The sequence below is a fragment of the Nesoenas mayeri genome (assembly GCF_963082525.1).
Source record: "Nesoenas mayeri genome assembly, chromosome: 19".
Classification (NCBI taxonomy): domain Eukaryota; kingdom Metazoa; phylum Chordata; class Aves; order Columbiformes; family Columbidae; genus Nesoenas; species Nesoenas mayeri.
In genome coordinates, this window is record NC_137568.1 from 3,428,035 (window position 1) to 3,448,412 (window position 20,378).

The 20,378-nt window shown below is 38.6% G+C and overlaps 1 protein-coding gene across 10 annotated transcripts; it reads left to right on the top strand.

Moving 5' to 3' along the window:
• Nucleotides 1-976: 976 nt before the first annotated feature.
• Nucleotides 977-18,783, top strand: LUC7L3 (LUC7 like 3 pre-mRNA splicing factor). 10 transcript variants are annotated; one of them, XR_013923066.1, is made up of 13 exons: nucleotides 977-1,185; nucleotides 6,911-6,977; nucleotides 7,669-7,708; nucleotides 7,937-8,081; nucleotides 8,852-8,926; nucleotides 9,032-9,136; nucleotides 10,133-10,294; nucleotides 10,761-11,044; nucleotides 11,577-11,737; nucleotides 16,607-16,747; nucleotides 16,853-16,958; nucleotides 17,387-17,465; nucleotides 18,305-18,773. XR_013923066.1 is itself a non-coding variant. In XM_080356500.1 (13 exons), the coding sequence occupies exons 1-12, from the start codon at nucleotides 1,087-1,089 to the stop codon at nucleotides 17,409-17,411; spliced, it is 1,410 nt and encodes a 469-aa protein (XP_080212626.1). In that variant the 5' UTR covers nucleotides 977-1,086; the 3' UTR covers nucleotides 17,412-17,452; nucleotides 18,305-18,773. The 10 variants fall into 10 exon arrangements, 6 of the variants coding, with proteins under 6 accessions (XP_080212626.1, XP_080212628.1, XP_080212625.1 ...); XM_080356500.1 differs by having other exon boundaries at nucleotides 17,387-17,452; XR_013923064.1 differs by having other exon boundaries at nucleotides 16,853-17,452; nucleotides 18,305-18,777.
• The last annotated feature ends 1,595 nt before the right edge of the window (nucleotides 18,784-20,378 follow it).

Consider the following 20,378-nt stretch of genomic DNA (forward strand, 5'->3'; position numbering starts at 1 on the left):
GCCCCAGATTGGAGCATATTAACACTGAAAATTCATACAAGTTTTATTGCATTGCCAAGAGTTCCAGTGGGTTGTTAAATCATTACATAACTGCAAAGCTTGAAAGAACTTTGTGGCGCCTTATAGCGCTGCGTACGGGAGGTGTTATGGGCAATTTCTGTAAAAGATGCTCCTGAAGACCTCGGTGATGCTGAGCAAGGCTGCCATGAGTCCTGTGGGGCTTACAGGATCTGCACTAATACAGACTTCGAGTTCTTAACGAGATATAATTTAATTAAAAATTCAATTATTTTCACACAGGAGGATCAAAATGATTTTGAGAAACTGGGAAATAGCTGATATTTAGTGATATTCACTAAAGGTACAAAGTCACATCTAGAAAGTAAAAAAAGCCAACAACATGAGCAGAAACCAGTTGCAAGATTAAACCATAAGATTTCTGTTAGATCTGAGGCTTTATTTCCCAATGTATAGGTAGAATTCCTATGGGAATACCCACTGCTGGAGGCACTCGGGGGTCATTAACTGTGTGTATGGATGGCTTCGGTGCCTTTGACCCTGCCGGGGAGCTGAGGGGACCGTGCTGCCCCACGGGGCCGGACACCGTCCTGTGCGGCTCCTGGTGTCCCTCACACCGCGTGCCGTTTCTCAGTGGAGTTATTTCGCGGTGGTGCTGTTACCTCCTCAGCACCTCCTCATCCATCAGGCCCCTCAGTGCCTGTGCACACGATGACGCTCTCAAGCCAGCCCGCGGGAAGCGGACCAGCCCCATCCCCATTTCTCCCCGCCTTCATCTCGAGCCAGGAGCCGCCCCTGCCTCCGCGGGGTCCCGGTCTCCGCGGGTGTGTGCGGGGCAGGAGGAGGCGGCGGCCGCCCCACGCGAGCCCGCCGGCGGGCCCGGCCCGCGCTCCGCCAGGCCCCAGAGGCGGCGAGGGGCGCGCGGTGCATTGTGGGCAGGACGAGCCGCCGCGCCGCCATTTTGTCTCTGTCAGTCTCAGCGGCGGCGCGGCCGGTTGGGGAGAGGAGGCGGTGGTAGAGGAGCAGCCAGTGTTCGGTGAGGGGGGGGGATTCGGCCAGGAGGACAAGATGATATCGGCCGCCCAGCTCCTAGATGAGCTTATGGGCCGGGACAGAAACCTGGCCCCGGATGAGAAGCGCAGCAACGTGCGGTGGGACCATGAGAGCGTGAGTGAAGCGGGGCCGCCTCTCCCCTCCCTCCTTCCCATCCCCCTCGCAGGGCCGGGGTTTTTGTCGTAGCCACACGGGTGCGGGCCTGCAGCTCCTCCCGGCCCGGGGACAGCAGGATCTGGGAGAAAGGGATGAGGCTGTGGGGCTGGAGGGTTCCCCGGGTTTGGCGGGGCCGCGGGCCGGGCCCTTGGTGCGGGCTCCTGCATGGCGGGCTGGGCCGGGCCGGGCGCTGCGCGGGAACCTCGCGGAACCGTGAGGCGAGGAGGAGGAATCGAGCGGCCGGGAGGGAGGAGGATCCTGTGCGGGTGTTGTTGGGCTGCAGGGAGGAGGGAGGCCTTGTGTTTGGGTTGGTGTTTGGGTTGATGTTCGCGGTGGCGTGTTCTCCACGGAGCGTCGATAAACGGGAATAGGGGTTTGTGAGAGGCCTGTTGGTGGCTGAGATCTCCCGTGGTGAAAAAGGAAGAATCATGGTTTTGGGGGTGGGGATTGTGGAATTTTGCTTTTCGGAGTGGAAACCTGCTGGTTTGCACCAAGAGAGATGAGGCAGATGTTAGTTTGGAAGACAAGTGTCTTTGGATCTCTTCCTGAGTGGGGTGTTGGGGAAAGAAACAGAAGAGCACAGACATACTGAACTGTCTGGAGGTCGTAGCACAAGGAAGAGCCGTAAGACTTTTGAAACAGGATTTTGCTAAGAAAAGCTTGATTCCTTCTGCACTGCTTTAGTCAGAGCTCCTGCGGGTGGGGGGAATAACCTCAACAGTATATTGTTTAGTGGTACTCATGTATTTTTTGTTAATATGGTGATTTATTAAGTTTCTACAATAAACAATTAAGACTTTTTATATTATTAGTGCTATTATTATTATTATTGTTGCCACTATTATTTTGAAGTGGTGTTTCTCCCCAGGGATGGTCGAGTCTTAATGACTGATGACTTTTAGTGACATCCATCATAGTTGTATTGTAAGTTATTTCACAAAACAATCAGTGATACTTCTAAAGTTCCTATAGCTGCTTCTTTGGGAGAAATCCTGCTGAAATATGTTTTTTTCCCTCATGCATGATATATTTTTTGAGTTACAGTATATGTTAAAAGAAAGTGTTACAGTTAGAATAGTTTATTTATTGCCTGTGTGATGGGAATTTCTGTAGTTTAAGCTGCAAAAACCATTTAGCCCCTTCCCTTAGTATTTTCTCAGGATGTTGTTAAATTGGGAGGATGGAGAAGTGCTTGCTTTTGGCTATTTTAAATTACATCTTAATCACAGAGGTGGGAATTTCTCGTTTTCTGACAAGAGTTATGTCATTTTAAAGATGGATAATGCATGTTTTAAATTGTCGTGGAATGCATGAGACGAGGGCAAATATTGGTCTTGCCTTAGATTTTGCAAGTACAAGGAACTTCCCCCCCGGCTTGAAAAATGCTGCTTTGTAGGTAAACTGTGCACGTCAGGAGGAAATTGGGAGTTCGGGAAGTTTTCATGACCTTCTTAATGTTTTCCTAGACTTCTCTTATTAACCAAATATCGTTATTCAATTAGATGTTGAGTTACAAATTTTCTTGTGATCCTCAACTCAAAATAAGGAGTTGTTCAGCTTTTGAAATGTGAACTAAATGGCTTGAGCCAAGTTGGTCCAGGTAGAATAGAGTAGGGGATTGTTTTGGTTTATTTCTTAAGGTGAGAGATTTTTTCTTGAGGTTTTTCTTTTTTTTGCCTCATTCTCCTTAATCAAGCCAGATGATTCATCTTCAAATGAGCAAATTTTTCAATTTTAGGCAGAAGAGATTGACTCTAAGCATAGGAATCTGTCTTTAAATGTTGTTCAGTTTTGTTTTTTTCAGAAACAGGGCCTTGTCTCTTCTTCCCAGTCCTCCTTTGATGAGTTAGGAAGTGGAGAGCTGTCCTGCGTCTGAGGCCAGTGGAAGATTCACAGCCTTAGGGTTGAGCCTTCCTTCAGTCTCGCAGGAGTTGCTGCTGTTTGCTCTGCCTCTGTTTATTAAGTGTATAAGACCATAATGAAATGCAGCCTTTCTGAAAGGAATGTTTTAATAGATTCCTGTAGTCAACTGATGAGTTCATAAAAAAAACAAATGATGTTAAGAAGTGTTTCACTTTGACTTCCTGCATCACCTAAAGATTAAATTTGCAATGCTGACGTGTTTTAGAAGACAGGAAATTCAGATAGTAACATAATTCATGTAGTTGACGACTGTTTTGCTTTTCAGATGAAATACATGTGGTAATGTCATTAATTGTAAAATCAGACATACATCAACATGTAGCTTTTTCATTGTAAGCATGTATTGCTCATACAAAAGTTTAGGATTTTAAGTCACATTTCATCAGTTTTAGATATGGAAGGTTATCAAAACAAGATCATCTCTATATATAATTTGTAAATTTTATTTAGGAGAATATAAAAAACACATGGAAGATGCAGTGAAATACAAGACGAGGAGGTTGTTTTGGAGGTGTGGAAGCAGAGCGTGTGATAGCTGAGCATTTATTTGCAGTTCTAATGAAACACATAGATCATATATTGTAAAGTTGTTTGTTGAGCTTAAGTTCTTACTTTAAAACATTGACATGATTAAAGCCTTTAATCTCAAAAAACCTGAAATCCCAGTTGCTGTATATTTCAGTATTGCAACATGCCCTTAGATGATCAATTCTAGTTTTGCTATAAAGGCTTTCTGGTTTGTATGCAGGAGGAAATTATTAGTATCATATATTTTAGTCTTTCTGCTTACTGTCATATCCATAGACAAAGTATATTTCTGGAACAGTAATTTCATTGATTCACACATGCTTGCTTTAATATACCACTTATACGAGATAAATTCATGTGGAAACAGCAATTGCGTAAGAGTTCTGAGGCTGTTCTGTAGCACAAGAAAACCCAGCAGTGACTGCCCATCCCTCCTGACATTGTGATGGTTACTTCAAAGTAAATTCAGTGTTTTCAGAAAGTGGCAAAGGATGGAGAGCTGTTATGGACAAATGATTATGAGCAGTTATCTCTGACTGGAATGCAGTTCTCAAAATGTAGGTTCTATATATAAATTATGATTTGATGGTATTAGCTATTTATGAACTTCAGTGGTTTCAAAGAACTTATCTATATGAAGGAATTTTCTAGGTTTTGGTGTATAAGCCACAACCTGCTGGATTTTGTTCTCAGCTTTTTTTCTAGGAATTATCTGCCTAAATGAATTTGCTTACGTAATTGTTTCTTACAGTTATACTGATGTATCTTCATTAGTAAATAATTTATTGCAGAAGAGGAACATGTTAATTTAAAAGTATTACTGATATAAAGCTGTCAATAATTTATGTAGGAAAGCTTTGAGGTGAAAGATATGACTTTCCCACCTCCAAGAGATTTCAAGGATTAGTGAATTTGAGGTGAAGAAGTTTGAAGTTCCAGTGTCTGTCTGTATTTGTTGTAGTCTCTTATCAAAATGTGAGAGTCTGAAGGCTCTGATACACAAGCTATGGCTGTGATAATTTGACAGTAACAGTCCTCTCTGTTACACCTTCTGGGTAGTGGAATCATCAAAATAATTTGGCAAACAGGAGTAAGTGCTCGTTCCTGCATAGGTAAATGTCCATACTTAACTGCCTGTTGCTCTGTTTCTGCAAATATGGAATATATTTCCATATCACTTCTGACTTGTGCTCGGTGCAGCAGTCTGATAAGCCATGGATGAGTAATGCATTTGAAGTGTATCACCTCTGTCTCAGTCCTTCAGTGGGTCTGTGATGCTGCAGCCGTTTCTTGGCTCTTTCTGTTCTTACTCATCATTGATTACTTAAGGCCGACTCTTACGTGCAGCTGACCGGCATCTACAGCTCGTCACACCGTGAAGCTAAGCCCCAGTGGTATCTTTCAAGATAGCAGCAAAGATTCTCTCAAGTAATGTTTTTCTGTTGAAGCAAAATCACTTGAAGAGCATAATGAAATAGGTATGAGAGAGGGAGAAAATTGCTGCAGACAAACCAGTCTGAACCACTCTCATCTAAGTATTTCTCTGCAGGCTGCCTCTTAGGAGAAAATGTCAGTGAATTCACTAGGTACCATAGCATCCAGAGCTAGTTAGGAGAAAATTACTGCATCTTTTCAGTGTGTGTGGTTTTTGTTGTTGGATTTTTTTAATATATAAATAATTAATAAAATATGTGGCTCACATTTAAGCTGCATATTTTAATATTGGTAACTACAGGTTTTGGCTGTAACTGTCAGCTCATAGGAGGAGGCTTTTCCTAGCGGTCCTACTTCATAAAATAATTTTAATTATTTCTGGTGTTGTGGTTTGTTGGTTGTTTTGTTGTTTCTTCCTCATACTTCTGCCTCTAATAACTTTTCCTTTGCTCCTTTTGTTGGTACTTGTTTCAAAGCAGTTACAGGCCAGTTTGCATAGTTTTTGAGCTGAAAGAGTTCTACAACTCTTTTTTTACAACATAATATGGTCAGACCGTTATTACTGTACTTGCTATGTCTTAGGAAATTGTCTAATCCATCTCTGAAATTTTTGAGGGGAAATGTCATTTCACTGACCCTAATACTTCATATGAGGATGAGAAAATGAAGGAGAGAGAGAATGTAGAGAGAAATTATATTTCTATTGACTAGTACAGGAGTTCATCCCAGAAACTGCTCCCTTGAAACAACTTGATATTAAAACAGGAGGTATTGCAGCTTTCAGAGAAGAGACCAGATTCTGAAGCCACATTTTGTCCAGTAGCTTTCTCCTTGCTTCCTGAGAATAAAAAGATGTGTGATTTTGTGTGTGGTGTTTTCTTAACTATTCTTCCTAAGTTGCTTCAGATTGGTGCCACAGTGTCCTAACCTGGATGGGGGGAGAAGTATTCAAGCTATGTAATAAGAGAGAATTCGTTTTTCATGTCCATGGCTTGATTGTTTTTCTGTTCAATCTGTAAAACAGTCAGTCCAATTTTAACTTCTGTAGTCTGATTTGCAGTCTGGCAGTTAGTATGGAAAAATAAATCAGACTGATCTAATTTGATCAAGTAGTGTGACAGGCATTTCAGTGAGGTGTTGGCGTGGGGTTGGTTTTGGGTGTCTCTCCTCACCCCCATTTGTTAAAATATGTCAAAATGTATCTTGGGAAATAATAAGTTGCAGATCTTTCGTCCAGAGTATATATGAGAGCGTTAGACCTAGGTTGTAATGAGCAGTAGCAATTAATAGATTTACCAGATACTAGAAACTGGTGTAACATAAAAGAGATGTCAGAGGAATGTCCAGGCTAGTTTTGGATTGGCACTTAAGCTAATTGCAGTCACATCTATGGCAAGAGTCTATTGAAGAATTAGTTATTTGCTTATGAAGTTAGGGGTGAAAGTATTTATGATTTTATCTTTTGGCCATTCCGATGGATAGACAGGAGATATTTCTGTGTATGAACTTCAGAAACTGACCAATTTGACTAGCTAAGCCCATACCCATGGCTGAGGGTGAATAATCTTTTTAACAAAAGCTGTTTTTATCCCGTCATATGCTAAGTCTTTACTGGCTAGACTAACAGGTAGGGGTATTTTTCTAACTCCTGGTGGTATTTTTCTGCTATCAAAAAGAAATTTTGCCGTGTACAAAGGGGATTTTTTTCACCCTATTTTAGAAAATAGAAACGAATACCTAAAATTGCCAATTCATGGGGAAAAAAAAAAATGATGCCTGTTTCTTTCTTCTCTGTTAGGTTTGTAAATACTACCTTTGTGGCTTTTGCCCAGCTGAATTATTTACAAATACCCGTTCTGATTTAGGTAAGTCTATAAGTCTTGTAATTTTTCTTCACTTACATGTAATTATAATTGAACTCTTGTCTGCAACCTACATGTTTATTGTTTGATACTCTGCCAAAACACTTTCAAAATAGGCTTTTTTTTTTTTTTTTGGTAAAGGATTGCCCGTGATGTAGTATGTTAAGAGCAATATTTATTCAGATATATTCCACATCCATTTAAGAGTTTGATAAGCTGTAGAGGGTGGGGAATTTTAACATGAGTACCTTCATGAACTCAGGCCACATACCTCCTAACTTTGCTCTGGAGATCAACATTTTAACTATCCAGTTCTTCATTACAAAGAACACTGTCTGGAGCTTAGAAAATGCTTGTTGGAATTACCCTTCATATGTCGTATTTCTTGTTTTGGTTTAAGTTATTCTTTTATTTATGTAGCTTTCCTGATGTAGAATTTGATCTGAAAATTCTATTTTATGTGAAGACTTTATATGTCATTCAGAATCTCCTTTGGTTTTATAATTACTAAACCATATTGGCATTCTTTTCCTTCGATGTGTCTTCCAAACTCTAAGCAAAGGAAGCAGAAAAGCAGGCATAAAAGTCTCTGGGAAGTGTTTATAGCTCTATCGTGGTGCACAAACAAATCCTGATGGACTGTGAATGCAACATCCAAGAATGTGAGCTTAAACTTTTTGTGTGGTCTTTTTAGGTCCTTGTGAAAAAATTCATGACGAAAATCTACGTAAACAGTAAGTATGTTGATTGATATGTTAATACAAATAGTGTCTCTAAGATGCTTGAAATGTCTCTAAAGCTACCCAACCGTGATGATTTAATGGCTTTTTGATTTAACTGAACTTTTGTTTAAATACGTAATATTCTCTTACCTTGAGCAAGAATTTATAACATTGGAGGTTTTGGTATTTTTTGTATCTTAGGGAGTGACATGAGCTTTCATTTTTTAAATATTTTACCAGGTATGAGAAGAGCTCTCGTTTTATGAAAGTGGGCTATGAAAGAGATTTCTTACGCTACTTACAAAGCTTGCTTGCAGAGGTAGAACGCAGGATTCGAAGAGGCCACGCTCGTTTGGCACTGTCACAGAATCAACAGTCTTCTGGGGTGAGTCTGCAAGAATCATTGATGCAATTTTTCCTCTAGATAGCATATTCGTGTTCTCTTTACCATGTCTCTTTGGGTAAAATACGCTGGATTTGATTGTGGCCGGTGCTCTGAGAGAGTTTCCTGACTGCTAGGGTAGTCTTGCTCCTTTTTGCTGCACTGAGTGTTCTGTGCAAAGTCCAGTTGCTTCAGAAGGAGCTGTGGACAGTATCTGTAGTCAAGAGAGTTATTGGCTGTGGAGTAGAGCAAAGGTTGTGGGGGAAGCGGCTTTAAGTCTATTCTGGCAGTCTACAGAGAGGACGCTACAAACGAGTACATTTTGGATTAAGTGAGATTCTTGTTGCATTTATACTCAGAAGTTGAATTTCAGAGCCCACGGAACTTCTAAGTCATACTTGAATGTCTGCAAAGATACATAATAGCTGCATGGCAGAGAGTTTAAATTTAGGACTTTGAATTCAGATGTCTTACCTTTTATGGGCCAGGGCCTCAAATGTTTTTGTTGATTTAGGAGGAATTAGTGTGATTAGAACTTTCTTCATTCAGCAAGAGTAGGGTAAGCTGTGTTGAGGAGTGTTTTGTGTTAGACTAGACTGTTATTAGTTAGCCTTCATGGGAGAAGAGGCAGGAGGATTTTATTCCTGAAGTGTTTCTGGAATATGAGAAGACATACATTTGTGTTTTTCAAAGTTATTTTAACAAAAGCAAAACAAAACCAGACACCACAACAAAACCAACCAACCAACACAAATACTTGTACTTTTTGGCAGGGAGCGGGACCTACTGGTAAAAATGAAGAGAAGATTCAGGTGTTAACTGACAAAATTGATGTACTTCTACAACAGGTGAGGTTTGGTTTGTTGTTTATTTGTTTGTTTTTTACCCCCTGTAAGAGAGATATCTTCTTGTTACTTTATTAAAAATTATAATTGTTTTTTATTGTCCTTTAGATTGAAGAACTAGGTTCAGAAGGGAAGGTGGAAGAGGCACAAGGAATGATGAAACTTGTTGAACAGTTAAAGGAAGAGAGAGAATTGCTGAGATCTACAACTTCTGTGAGTAATGTTTGTCGTTCTGTCAGACATTTCAAAATATGGTGCAACTTCATCCTTACACGGATGGCATACAAGTTCTGTGCAGAATTCATTAGACAGTAATATGACATTTAAGTGTGTTAATCCAGTGTGTTGATGTAGCATGCTACCTTCAGAGGCAGTTTCATGCACACAAATTACAAAGTTATTTACACAGCAGTCCCGGAGGTGAGCTTGCATCTTATTGTAGTCCAAGTCTCAATTGGACTTTGCTGTGTAGTCTCCACAATGAGACAGGCATCTGTTTGACAGCTACAGAAACCAGAGGTAATGTGTTAAGTAGCAGGTTCCTGTCAACAGAAAGGACTTCATGTTTAAACGTTATATTTTGGTGTTTAATAATATGCCCAAATTGTGATTCCTGTTTTATTTTTTCAAAGTTCTTAAAGGTTTTCAGGCAGTAGTGTTTGTATCCACACTATATGATTCATGAACATTGCACAACAATAACCACTTGGGTTTATGTTGAAATTCCAATGTATTTCTCATATGTCTGTTGAAACAGTGAATTAATTTCACCATCATCCTTTCAAATGGCAGCCCAGTGTTCCTTGTTGTATTTCTTCGTGGGATATTCTAGCCATTTTCATTCCTTGAAACATATTCCATGGTTATTCTGCAGCTCCATACACTTCAGTTGATGCCAAATCATTTTAAGAGAGAACTGATTTTTATTTTCTTTAATGCCAAGATTGTAAGGAAGCTGCAGATATGATGTATCTTTGCAGTGAGGAATAAAGTTTGTTTTGTGTGTTTTTAATTGACTCTTTCCTTGTGGCTTATGTGGAATGAGCACACGTAGCCTGTTTTTGCCTTGTTCATCCTAGCATGCTGTTATGATTTTCAGTTTTCACTAATACCTAGGATTTGACAACAGTAACAATAGAGTTCTAAACCTCTTCACTGACTTCTGGTTAAAACTTATCTTTTACTTTCTCATATGTTTTTCTTTTGCAGACAATTGAGAGCTTTGCAGCCCAAGAAAAGCAAATGGAAGTTTGTGAAGTTTGTGGAGCGTTTTTAATTGTAGGAGATGCACAGTCCAGGGTAGATGACCACTTGATGGGAAAGCAGCACATGGGTTATGCCAAAATAAAAGCTACTGTAGAAGATTTAAAAGTAAGCATCTCTTCAGTTACTGAAGAGAAAAAATTGCTTGGAGGCTTCTGATGGTAAATAAAAGGCTGTCCAGTGGACTCTGTCAAGTGGGTGAAATACTCCAAAGATGGTATATAAAAATTAAATGGAATCCCACTGCACATTTAGCATTGTGCTTGCACTGACATTCTTTGTCATATGTGATTATACTAGATAAAGCAAAGATGTAAATCGAGGTGGGAATTTTTTACGGCTTTTGTAAAGCACTATAGTATGAGAATGACAAGCAAAGAATTCTACAAGAAAAAGGATTTCTGTTTCAAGGATTTTAGAAAGTGCTTCTATGTAGGCCATCCTTTGTTTGGAAAAAAAATCCTGAAATATTTTAAAAGCTTAAACTTTTACATCCTTAGAATGTATAAACTAAGTTATATTGAATGATTTATGTTAATTAATCTTCATTTCCTTCTGTGAACTTTTTTTTAAGGAAAAGTTACGAAAAAGAACAGAAGAACCCGATCGTGATGAAAGGTTAAAAAAAGAGAAACTAGAACGAGAAGAGAGAGAGAAAGAGAGAGAACGGGAAAGAGAAGAGCGGGAAAGGAAGAGACGACGTGAAGAAGAAGAAAAGGAAAAAGAGAGGGCTCGTGATAGAGAGAGACGTAAAAGGAGTCGTTCACGGAGTAGACATTCAAGCAGAACGTCTGACAGAAGATGCAGCCGTTCACGAGACCACAAAAGGTCAAGAAGCAGAGAAAGGAGGCGAAGCAGGTACGTGTGTGTGTGTCTGTTTTCCTGTAACTTTGCAAAATGTAAAAATCTTGTGAGGGCTTGATCTGTCAGCCTGGGTCACATCACTGATTAGTTACCTTCACTGTTCTCATCTGTAAGTGAAGACAAACTTTACCGGTTCGAAGGATAACCAAGTTTTGCTGCGTGTTCACTGCTCTCTCTGTGCTTTGGAAGTGGATGACGCCACTGTGGTGGCAGTAGTCTTCCGAGGGACCTTTGAGTAGACAAATGCTCCCAAAGAAAATGGTCTCGATTTTTGCTTAAGTTGGTCTTTAGTTTGCAGTAGTGGATATTTTTAAGCTGCATGGTTGAATGTGTGGGTAAATGAAGACAGCAATATGAAGCCAGGTCTTATGTCTTGAGAAATATTTATATACAGTATCCTAAGGCTTGTTTTAACTATTTGTTTTCTGCAAATAATCAGTGTATTAGAAAATGCTACTGTTTTATCTTACGAGTTAGAAAATACCAGCTGACATTTACGTTTTTGAAATTTTCTCTGAATGTTCAGGAGTCGTGACCGAAGAAGAAGCAGAAGTCATGATAGATCAGAAAGAAAACATAGGTCTCGCAGCAGGGACAGGAGACGATCAAAAAGCCGGGATCGGAAATCCTACAAGCACAGAAGCAAAAGCAGAGAGAGAGAACAAGACAGGAAGTCAAAAGAAAAAGGTATGTTTGTGTGAAAACTGAGTTTGTATCAAGTTCTGAAATTAATCTTTCCCTAAAGTCTCAAAAGCTGTTAGTCTTTCAGTGAGTGACTGAAAGTTCTTCCTAGCATCAGATCTGGTTTTATAAGCTGTATATGTTGCTGTTAACCAATTTGAAACCTTTTACTAATTCCAGTTATTGTTAATGCACGTGCCTACATACGTACACCCCAGTGTCCACCTCTTATCTGTTACAGTAGTTATTAAAAGCTTACTACTTTGCGAGGATTTTGATGTATATTAAGACCTGTTTACTATTTACCTTTAAAAACATAAGACTGTAATCAGTTTCCTAAGAGTGAATTTCTTCTGTTCCTACTGTTAATTTCTGTAATTACCCTTTTCCTGATACATGTTTTGTCGGAGATAGGTAGCTGGCTTTTCACTGGTACCATCTATTACTTCTCCACACTATCATGTTTCCTTTATTTTATTTTAACAGTGCTTTAAAGATTTTTGGGTTTTGTTGTTTTTTTCCTAATCTGTGAATGCAGTCCAAGATAAATCTTGCAGGATTTCTTTAATTCTCTAAATTACAATTTGATGCTGTCTGCCCAATCTCCTGTTCTTCCTCCATCCTTCCCCTTTGTTGCTGTTTTTTTAAAATGAAGTGAGATTTGCTTTGTCACTTCAGGTGAGACTGATTTAGTCCTTGGAACACTTTATGGCAGTATGTGCCATGCACAAAAACATTGATGGTGACTCACTGCTTCATCAAAGGGCTGATGTTCAAAAGTTTTACCTTTAAGTATTATAGGATTAAAAAGAGTTATTTGAGAGAACGCTACAGATTCAAATTCCATAAATAGATACTAAATCACTGTTATTGCTAAATTCCCTCCTTTAAAAGTCTTTTGAAACTTCTGGAGGAATATAATAGTAAGTTCTGGCTTAAACTGCTGGCTCTGGCGTGCTGACTAGTGTCCAGTCTGAAACAGCCACCCCGCTTCATTGTTACAGCTGAGCAGCAGGAACAGATGAAACAATTCTCTTCTATTTCTAAGGTACTTTTGAGGTTCTCTGGAATGAAAGGTGCTCTGTGTGTGTTTCTGGATTGCACAGGCCTGTTTGCACTACCCACACTTTTCCTTCTTTATCCAGCAGATTAGTTCCCAAAATGTTGGTAAAGATTTGTGTATTTTTCTTGCCTGACTTCCTTGGACCGTTTTCATTTCTCTGGTTTATGCTACAGTGCAGCTCTGGTATTGATTCTTTTCTCATTTTGCTTTGTCCTTTATAAGCTAATAGTTTTTCACTGCTGGCTCACTGGCAGTGGAACTGATGCATAGTGTTTAAACTCAGATTCAGTACTGTAGCCTATATCTGTCCATTTGTTACTTCATTTCTGCCTGATATTGTGCCTTTTTTGCCTACTTTATGAAAAGATTTCTAGTATTAGTCAAGAATGTCCTATTCAGTATTCTGTGTCTATCTATGCATATAAATGTGTTCTTATTTATTCAAATTTGGTCTGGTTTTGAGCTTAATGGCTTTTCAGTTCTTTCCTTAATACTTCCATAAATAGAGGAGCTAGTGAACTTTCTTCAGCATCTCAATATTTGTAGTTTTAACTTGACTGATTTCCTTGCTGGCCTTTTATTTGCTGCTTGCTACTTTCTTCCTCCAGAAATGAGAACAGTGAGATGATGCTATGAGCTGTGATGAAAATTCCATCTGGGAAAATCAATTACGTTTTTTGACTATGTAACCATAACATTTGTAGAAACACAAACAGGCTTTGGAACAGGACTGTAACACTGAAGAAGTTTGTGTTTTTTCCCTTTGTTTGGAAAATCTTTAATAAAAAAAAAAGGGAGGGGGAAGGAAAAAACCCAAACTGATATTTTACAAGCAAGCATTGCATTTCTATGATGAAACTGTAAACACCATCCTCCTGTTTGCATTGTGGTATTGTAGGTAGTTAAGTAAATAGCTTTAGAGTTTCATATATCTGAAGTGTGTGGCTGGCTACTGCTCTACTGTTTGCACAAAAAGAAGTAATGTGGAAGTTAAGACTTCCTACATTTAGTGCTCCATTGGGAATATTGGCTTCTGATTCTAATTGTCTTTATATCTGCTATTGATCTGCAATTGGAAGCAGCAAAGGCCTGGCTGTAACTACTCCTGGTAGTACCTTTCATCTTGAAATCTCAAACCACTTATAAACACAGATTTTAACAGGAAAAAAAGCAAGGCACAGTTGCCCAAGACTTGCCTACTAATTACACATAAAATTAGTGCTATACTTCGAAAATTCAGAAGTCCTGGCTTCTTGTTCACTGAAGTACTTAATTGCTGACTCAGGTTTCAGAAACAGAGATATATTTGCTGAAGGGAGGGAGCCTGCCAGCCATAAACACCAGCTGAGCATTAGCTTAAAATAAACCAGCAGAACACTGGTCCTGTTAAGTAAATTAACTTTAGAGTAGGTGGAATAAATAGTTGTTGGTTTGGTGTTTTTTTTTTTTTTTTTTAAAAAAAAGGAAACATCTGTTTTGCAAGTACCTTCATGCCTCCAGACCACTTTAATTTGGCTCTTTACCCTCCTTAATCTGGAGTCATATACTTACATAAAAATAATTACATTTGTGATTGTGTTTTTCATGTTAGTGATTAAACCTCAGCCAATACTGTCAGAACACCCAAACCTCAGTAGTACTGGATATTCTGTTTGGTGGGGTTTTTTGCATTCTCTGAACAGTAAAACCATTCACATTATCTTGGTAAGAATTCTCACAAAATAAATCTCAGTTGCCCACACAAACTCAATCAGAAAAATGTGCATGTGTTGAATCAGGAAGCAAAGTCAATATTATATGATTATACCTAATAGATCACAGCTGAAATAATATACACAGTTTCAACAGCAAACTAATTGTGTGTGCTTTTAAATAAATAAATCTTACTGATTGACAATACAGTGGAGGAACTTTGCTCGCAGATACTCCAGGAGTTGAAAGAAGTTCAGTTATTGGACTGTTTGTTGAATACACTTTCTCAGTTCTGCTTGGACAAACTGGAGGTTTGCTGTGGTAAACCTGTCTTATTATTAAAGTTTTTAGAAGAGTTTCATCTTTCATACCACAGTTTAATAGTAGTTTTTTAACCGTGAATAAAATTATCCTTCCTGACCAAATTCAAGCAACAAACAAGACAGAACAAAACCCTACACACTGCACATCCATAGGGCTATTAAGATCTACCATATCTACATAGGACAGAAGATAAGATTATTGGACTGACTACTAGTCCTCTGCGGGGAAACAAGACTACTATTCCTCAGTGGATCTACGTGTGCATCGGAGATACCTATAAGACACAAAACGAAGACTTTTTAACAAGGTTAGTTAGAGTGCAATCTACCTGCGGAGTTGCAAAACCGAGGGCAGACAGATACAAACTAATGAGTTCTTCCGTTAGCTTTTTGACGTCGCTGCTTGCTTTCCGCAAGCACCGTGCACTTCCGATGGAACCTCAGTAGTGCTGGTTGTTAGGCAGTTGCCCTCATTCCTGTATGGGGGGCTTTAGCCCTCCCTCTGGTGGTCTGTTTTAAAACAAAGAACTTGGGATGTTACTTCTCTTTTAAAACTTAATTTCTACTTTGTCTTCTGGAATATAAAAGTGTGTTATGCCAGCCTAGGTGGTAACATTATTTAAAATAGCTTTTTCAGAGCGTTCGGTCTGTGTGCTCCTGTATTGGGGATATATATGTATATATTTATATTATTTATTTTAATTGCCCGGCTAGCAGGGAGTAATCAGAAAAAAGAGAATGAATGTTGTTCTGTATGATGACATCCGAGAGGTTGGTTTTTTGGATTTTTTTTTTCTCACCTAAGTGTCTTTACTGATCGAAGGTTGAATAGTATGGCATGAAATAATACAGAAATGATTGATATTTTTATTACATTTTGAATACTGAATTTACAGATGAGGCACCCAGATCTAAGACTGAATGTTTTTCTTCCTATGGAAATATTTTTACTTCTGGCTTCCTTCCTTCTTTGAAGATCATTGAGGAAAAGCTGAGTTTTTCAGCAGTGTAGCAAACTCTTCAGTCAGGTTTCCAATCCATGATGGAATTGTGGGGTCCTTCCCACCTGCTGTTCCTTTTTCTTTGGAAAATAGTGCTTTTTATGTATCTTGCAAACTGTTTCTCCCGACCTTTTTAATGACTGGATTATAAATGACTGCTGTTTTTATAAAACTGAGAATTAATAATGCAGACAAGCGTGCAGCTCTTGTGACATAACTGCACAGTAAAGCTAACTTAGATTGTCGCTGCAATCCCCACCTTCAAAGCTGGCACTGCTTAATATTGTTTCCACAAGTATTTGATTGTTCGAGACTGCTCGTTTTTTAAATTGGCAAGTATTGATTTATTTGATAACGCACTGATGCATTGTCCCATCACTCTTTCCTGATTCTCTTTTCAAGAACCACATTTAAGGAGAATTGTAAACCAAAGGTGGCCATACATATCATAAATGGGGACAAAAAGAGTCCCATGTTAAGTAAGGAAGCCGTGCACCATAATTACGTTTGCCTAACTTCTTGACTGCCTCCTTACCCCAGTGTGTGTATTTCAACAGAATAGCTGCCTCTGTCAGGAGCTCTGTCCATCCTCTTCTTTTCCCCGCCCTGTGCTGTCCCCTGGACCTTTTTTGTACCCTCTCCATTCCAGCATGGTAGTCGGAAGCGTATTTCTGTAACTTGTTATTATTGCTACTGCTATAGAAAGTAATTGTCCCATTTTATATGCAGTATATCTCACATGTGCAATGTTTGTTTTTACTTTGAAATCCATGGTCAATGTCTTCTTTCATGGCAGAAAAGAGGGGATCTGATGATAAAAAAAGTAGTATGAAGTCCAGTAGTCGAGAAAAACAGAGTGAAGACACAAATACAGACTCGAAGGAGAGTGACACTAAGAATGAGGTCAATGGGACCAGTGAAGACATAAAATCTGAAGGTGACACTCAGTCCAATTAAAACTGATCTGATATGACCTCAGATCAGACAGAGGTAAGTGCATTATTTCAAACTTTGATTAGGGCTTTTTGTTACTGTTTAACAGTGCAGCGTAAGTATGCACAGATGAAGATGGAACTAAGCCAAGTAAGAAGACATACTAAAGCACCTTCTGAAGGAAAAGACAGTGTAGTCCTGCAAAACATTTTGAGGTACATTGTTTTGTCTCAGCTATTTTGTAGCAGACTCGTGCCCCCATTAGTGTGCCTCTTTGGGACATATTTGTAATATAGCCACCATAGAAAAATTAATTATCCTTTTTTATTTTTTAGGGATTTTGTTATCGTTTTTTTAAAAAAAAAAAAAAAAAGTTGAACTGTTTTTGTATTTAAGTCCATATTGTGTTGGTACATCAGCAGAAACTTTTGCTTTAATACTTAATATTTGAGGCACATGTTGGACTACTTTGTTTTCATATAAACTGCTAGTATTTCTTTGTCAAGGATGTTTCTAGTTTTTTTTTGCTTTATTGCCTTGCATTCTAATGCAGTTTGTTCTGTAACTCGAGAGCCAGTAGCATTGGATTGATGGAAGTGTAGGGTTTATGAATTATTGCAGCTGACTACCATACCTCACACAGCGTTGGTGTTGTGAGCGGCCCATGAAAAGCCAAATTAAAAATCAAGGATTCAGTCAAACTAAGCAGGTACTCATGCCAGGTACTCCTTTCTCTACCCACATCCATGTTTGAATGCTGTTGCCTGTAATCTTTAAGCTTACTGTTGTGTTTTTGATTTTCAAGATAGTGCAAAGGACTCTTTGTGTATTGTGTGAATACTGTACATCTGATGTTAACAGAATGGAATTTTCTTTCAACTGTGTGTAGGGATGCAGTGCTGCCCAGAATTAGATATCTTTAAAGAGTTTAAAATGCAATAAACACTACATAATAATCGCCTTGTTACTTTCAATGCAATTCAAGTCTTTAAGAGGTATGTGTTTAATATTAATTTCCTACGGTGTAGGAGAATTTGCAGTCAGCCATAGTACAGAGAAGTGGAGTGGCTGATAACGGGCTTGTAAGGCAAATGTAAATACTAAGACAGATGCCACCAAATGATGTCAGTGTTCATGGCAGGGATGTATGCTGGAAAACTGTTTGTTGGAAATGAAACAGCTATAATAGGAAATGCAAATACTGTATTAAAAGGAAAACTTGAAGTTTTTTCCCCACTCTTGACATAGCTTTCTTACAGAAGGTCGTAGTTGTATTCCTGAAATAAGGAACTAACAATGGAGAGTACAGCTGATAAATGAGCTGCTTGCAACATAAATTGTTACTGTAGCTTCATTATTTATGCTAGAAACTCTTAAACAGTTAATGTTGATTATTAAACTATTATTGCTACATTGTTGCTTCTAAAGCCAGTCATATTCAATGTTGACATCTTTGTAGAGCTAAGATGACAGCTAACAACTGGGCCAATAAATAGGAATGGTAAACTAAGTGCTCTTAATGCTGTCTAATTGTCTGTTTTCCCAAAATTTTGCATTATAGGACTACTACATGAAGAGTCTGCGAAGACAGCGGAAGAGAGCTTAAACTGAAGATCTGCTTTAAAATGAGGTGAAAGAAAGCTGTAGTGGCGTAGAAAAATATAAAGTTGAGTTAGAATTTTTTTTTTTATAAAATTTAATTCAGGACTGGTGGTTTTGCCCAGAGTTCAGAAAGATGTGTTGATAATAGCACATATGCTACTGAGAATATAAGTCCTGTATCCTTTTTTTTCTTTAAGACTTTTTAAGATAAGAAACCAACATAACCTGAACACATGGCTTGCTCAGTCTTTAATTGCAAGTTTTCATTCTTGGACTTTAAAACACAAGAATAAATGTTTAGTATTTGTGTGAATCGAACTAAAATGAATCCCATTTTTACAACTAAGCTATTCCTAGCTTCTTGATATACGAGAAATGGAAATAAAGTATCTTTGAATTTCTGTTACGAATTTGATTGTCTCTGTCATTGAACGTTTAATATTAAGTAAGTTTCTTTCCTAATAAATCTACTCCTGTCTTCAAGCTTAGTCCATTAATTTGGATGCTTAGTTATTCTTTGTTGTCTATGGCTTTGTTTTTTTCTGGTGCCATGAGTTAGGATTTCTGGCTTAGTTTTTGAGCAGTTAGATGTCAGCTGGATTCTGTGTCCCTAAGAAGTGCGGCTTATGCTGCAATTGGTTGAGAAATTATAGAAATTTTGCAGTAAAAATGTAGGCCCTAAATCTCTATAAAGCAGTTAACTTACAGCATTACCAAAACTTTTCCAAAGTTCTGTTAAAATTTTAAGAGGGTCCTATCTGCTCTAGAGTGCCATGTATCATCCCACTGCCCCCTGAAAAACAAAGAGATCTTGGTACTTGAAACAATTGATACTTTAATATAAGTGAAAAGTAGCAATGTCAGTTCAGTACAAGTTCATAGTGCAAACAAAAGTTGTCCTTGGAAGAACAGTAAGTTTTGTAAACTTAGTTTCGGCTGTCATACCAACGGTTTGTTTTTCAAAGGAAAAAAGAAAAAACAGAATTAAACTAAAAACCAGTTAACAGAACTAGTGTGCCTCAGAGTTTACCAAACTGCATAAAACGTACAAAAATATTTCTCTGAATGCATAGACTTACTGTTATTATTACAGTCAGATCACAATTAAAGTTTTAGTGTCATCACATTAACAGTTATTCCTTGCGGAAACTAGAGCAAATAGAGCTTTTTTAAACCAGCTTCTGCTATAGCTGCATGTTCAGTAATTAGTGGAGGCAGTAAACAAAGGAATGGAAAGGAATTAGATACTCTTAATTTTGAGCCATTTAACTACTCCTTTTCAAACATTTATTGCACATAATCTGAACTAGCCTCCAAAGTATGCTGAAAGTATAAATATACAGTTGTTAAATAAAAACTATTTTCCTGTTCTACAAGCCAGAGTTAAGAAATCTTACCTCATATTGCGTCATAGTCTTGGGCTTAACGGGAGTTGAATCCGTCTTTAAAGTAGCCCAGTGCCTGGAGACAAACGGGCCAGGACTGAGAACGGGGAGTTAGCAGAGTTTAATTGATAAAATGGATATAGAGCAAGTGGGAAAAGGATGAAATCCTGAACCCAGAGTGAAGTGTCTCTTGTGCTGGCAGAAGGGGTTTCTATCATTTTCTGACATGTGCTTTTACTGACCTTGCCTGCAGGAGCCACTTCAGGGGTCCAGCAGTCACGCTGCTCCAACCAAAACATGGTGATTGTGCTATTTGTGGTCTGAATGTCAACATCACAATCCAGATCAACAACAAACACTCCATCAGCTGTGCATAAACTCTGCTCTAATGCAGCTTAATAAAGCAGAGATGGCAGGAAAATCAATATGAGGCTGAGGGGGAGCAGCTCATGTCCAGAAAAAAAAACCCAGCTCCCTCACCCCTCCACCCAATTAAGGTTTTTGGTGCAAAGGTCAGCATTGTAGTTTTTTGGTACAAAAGAAAATCCTAGACCCTGTAATTGTTCTGTGAGGTGTAGGTAATGCACAGTCTCCTCACATCATTAGGACAATAAATAAAAAAAACCATGGATGCAATTTGTGAGCCCC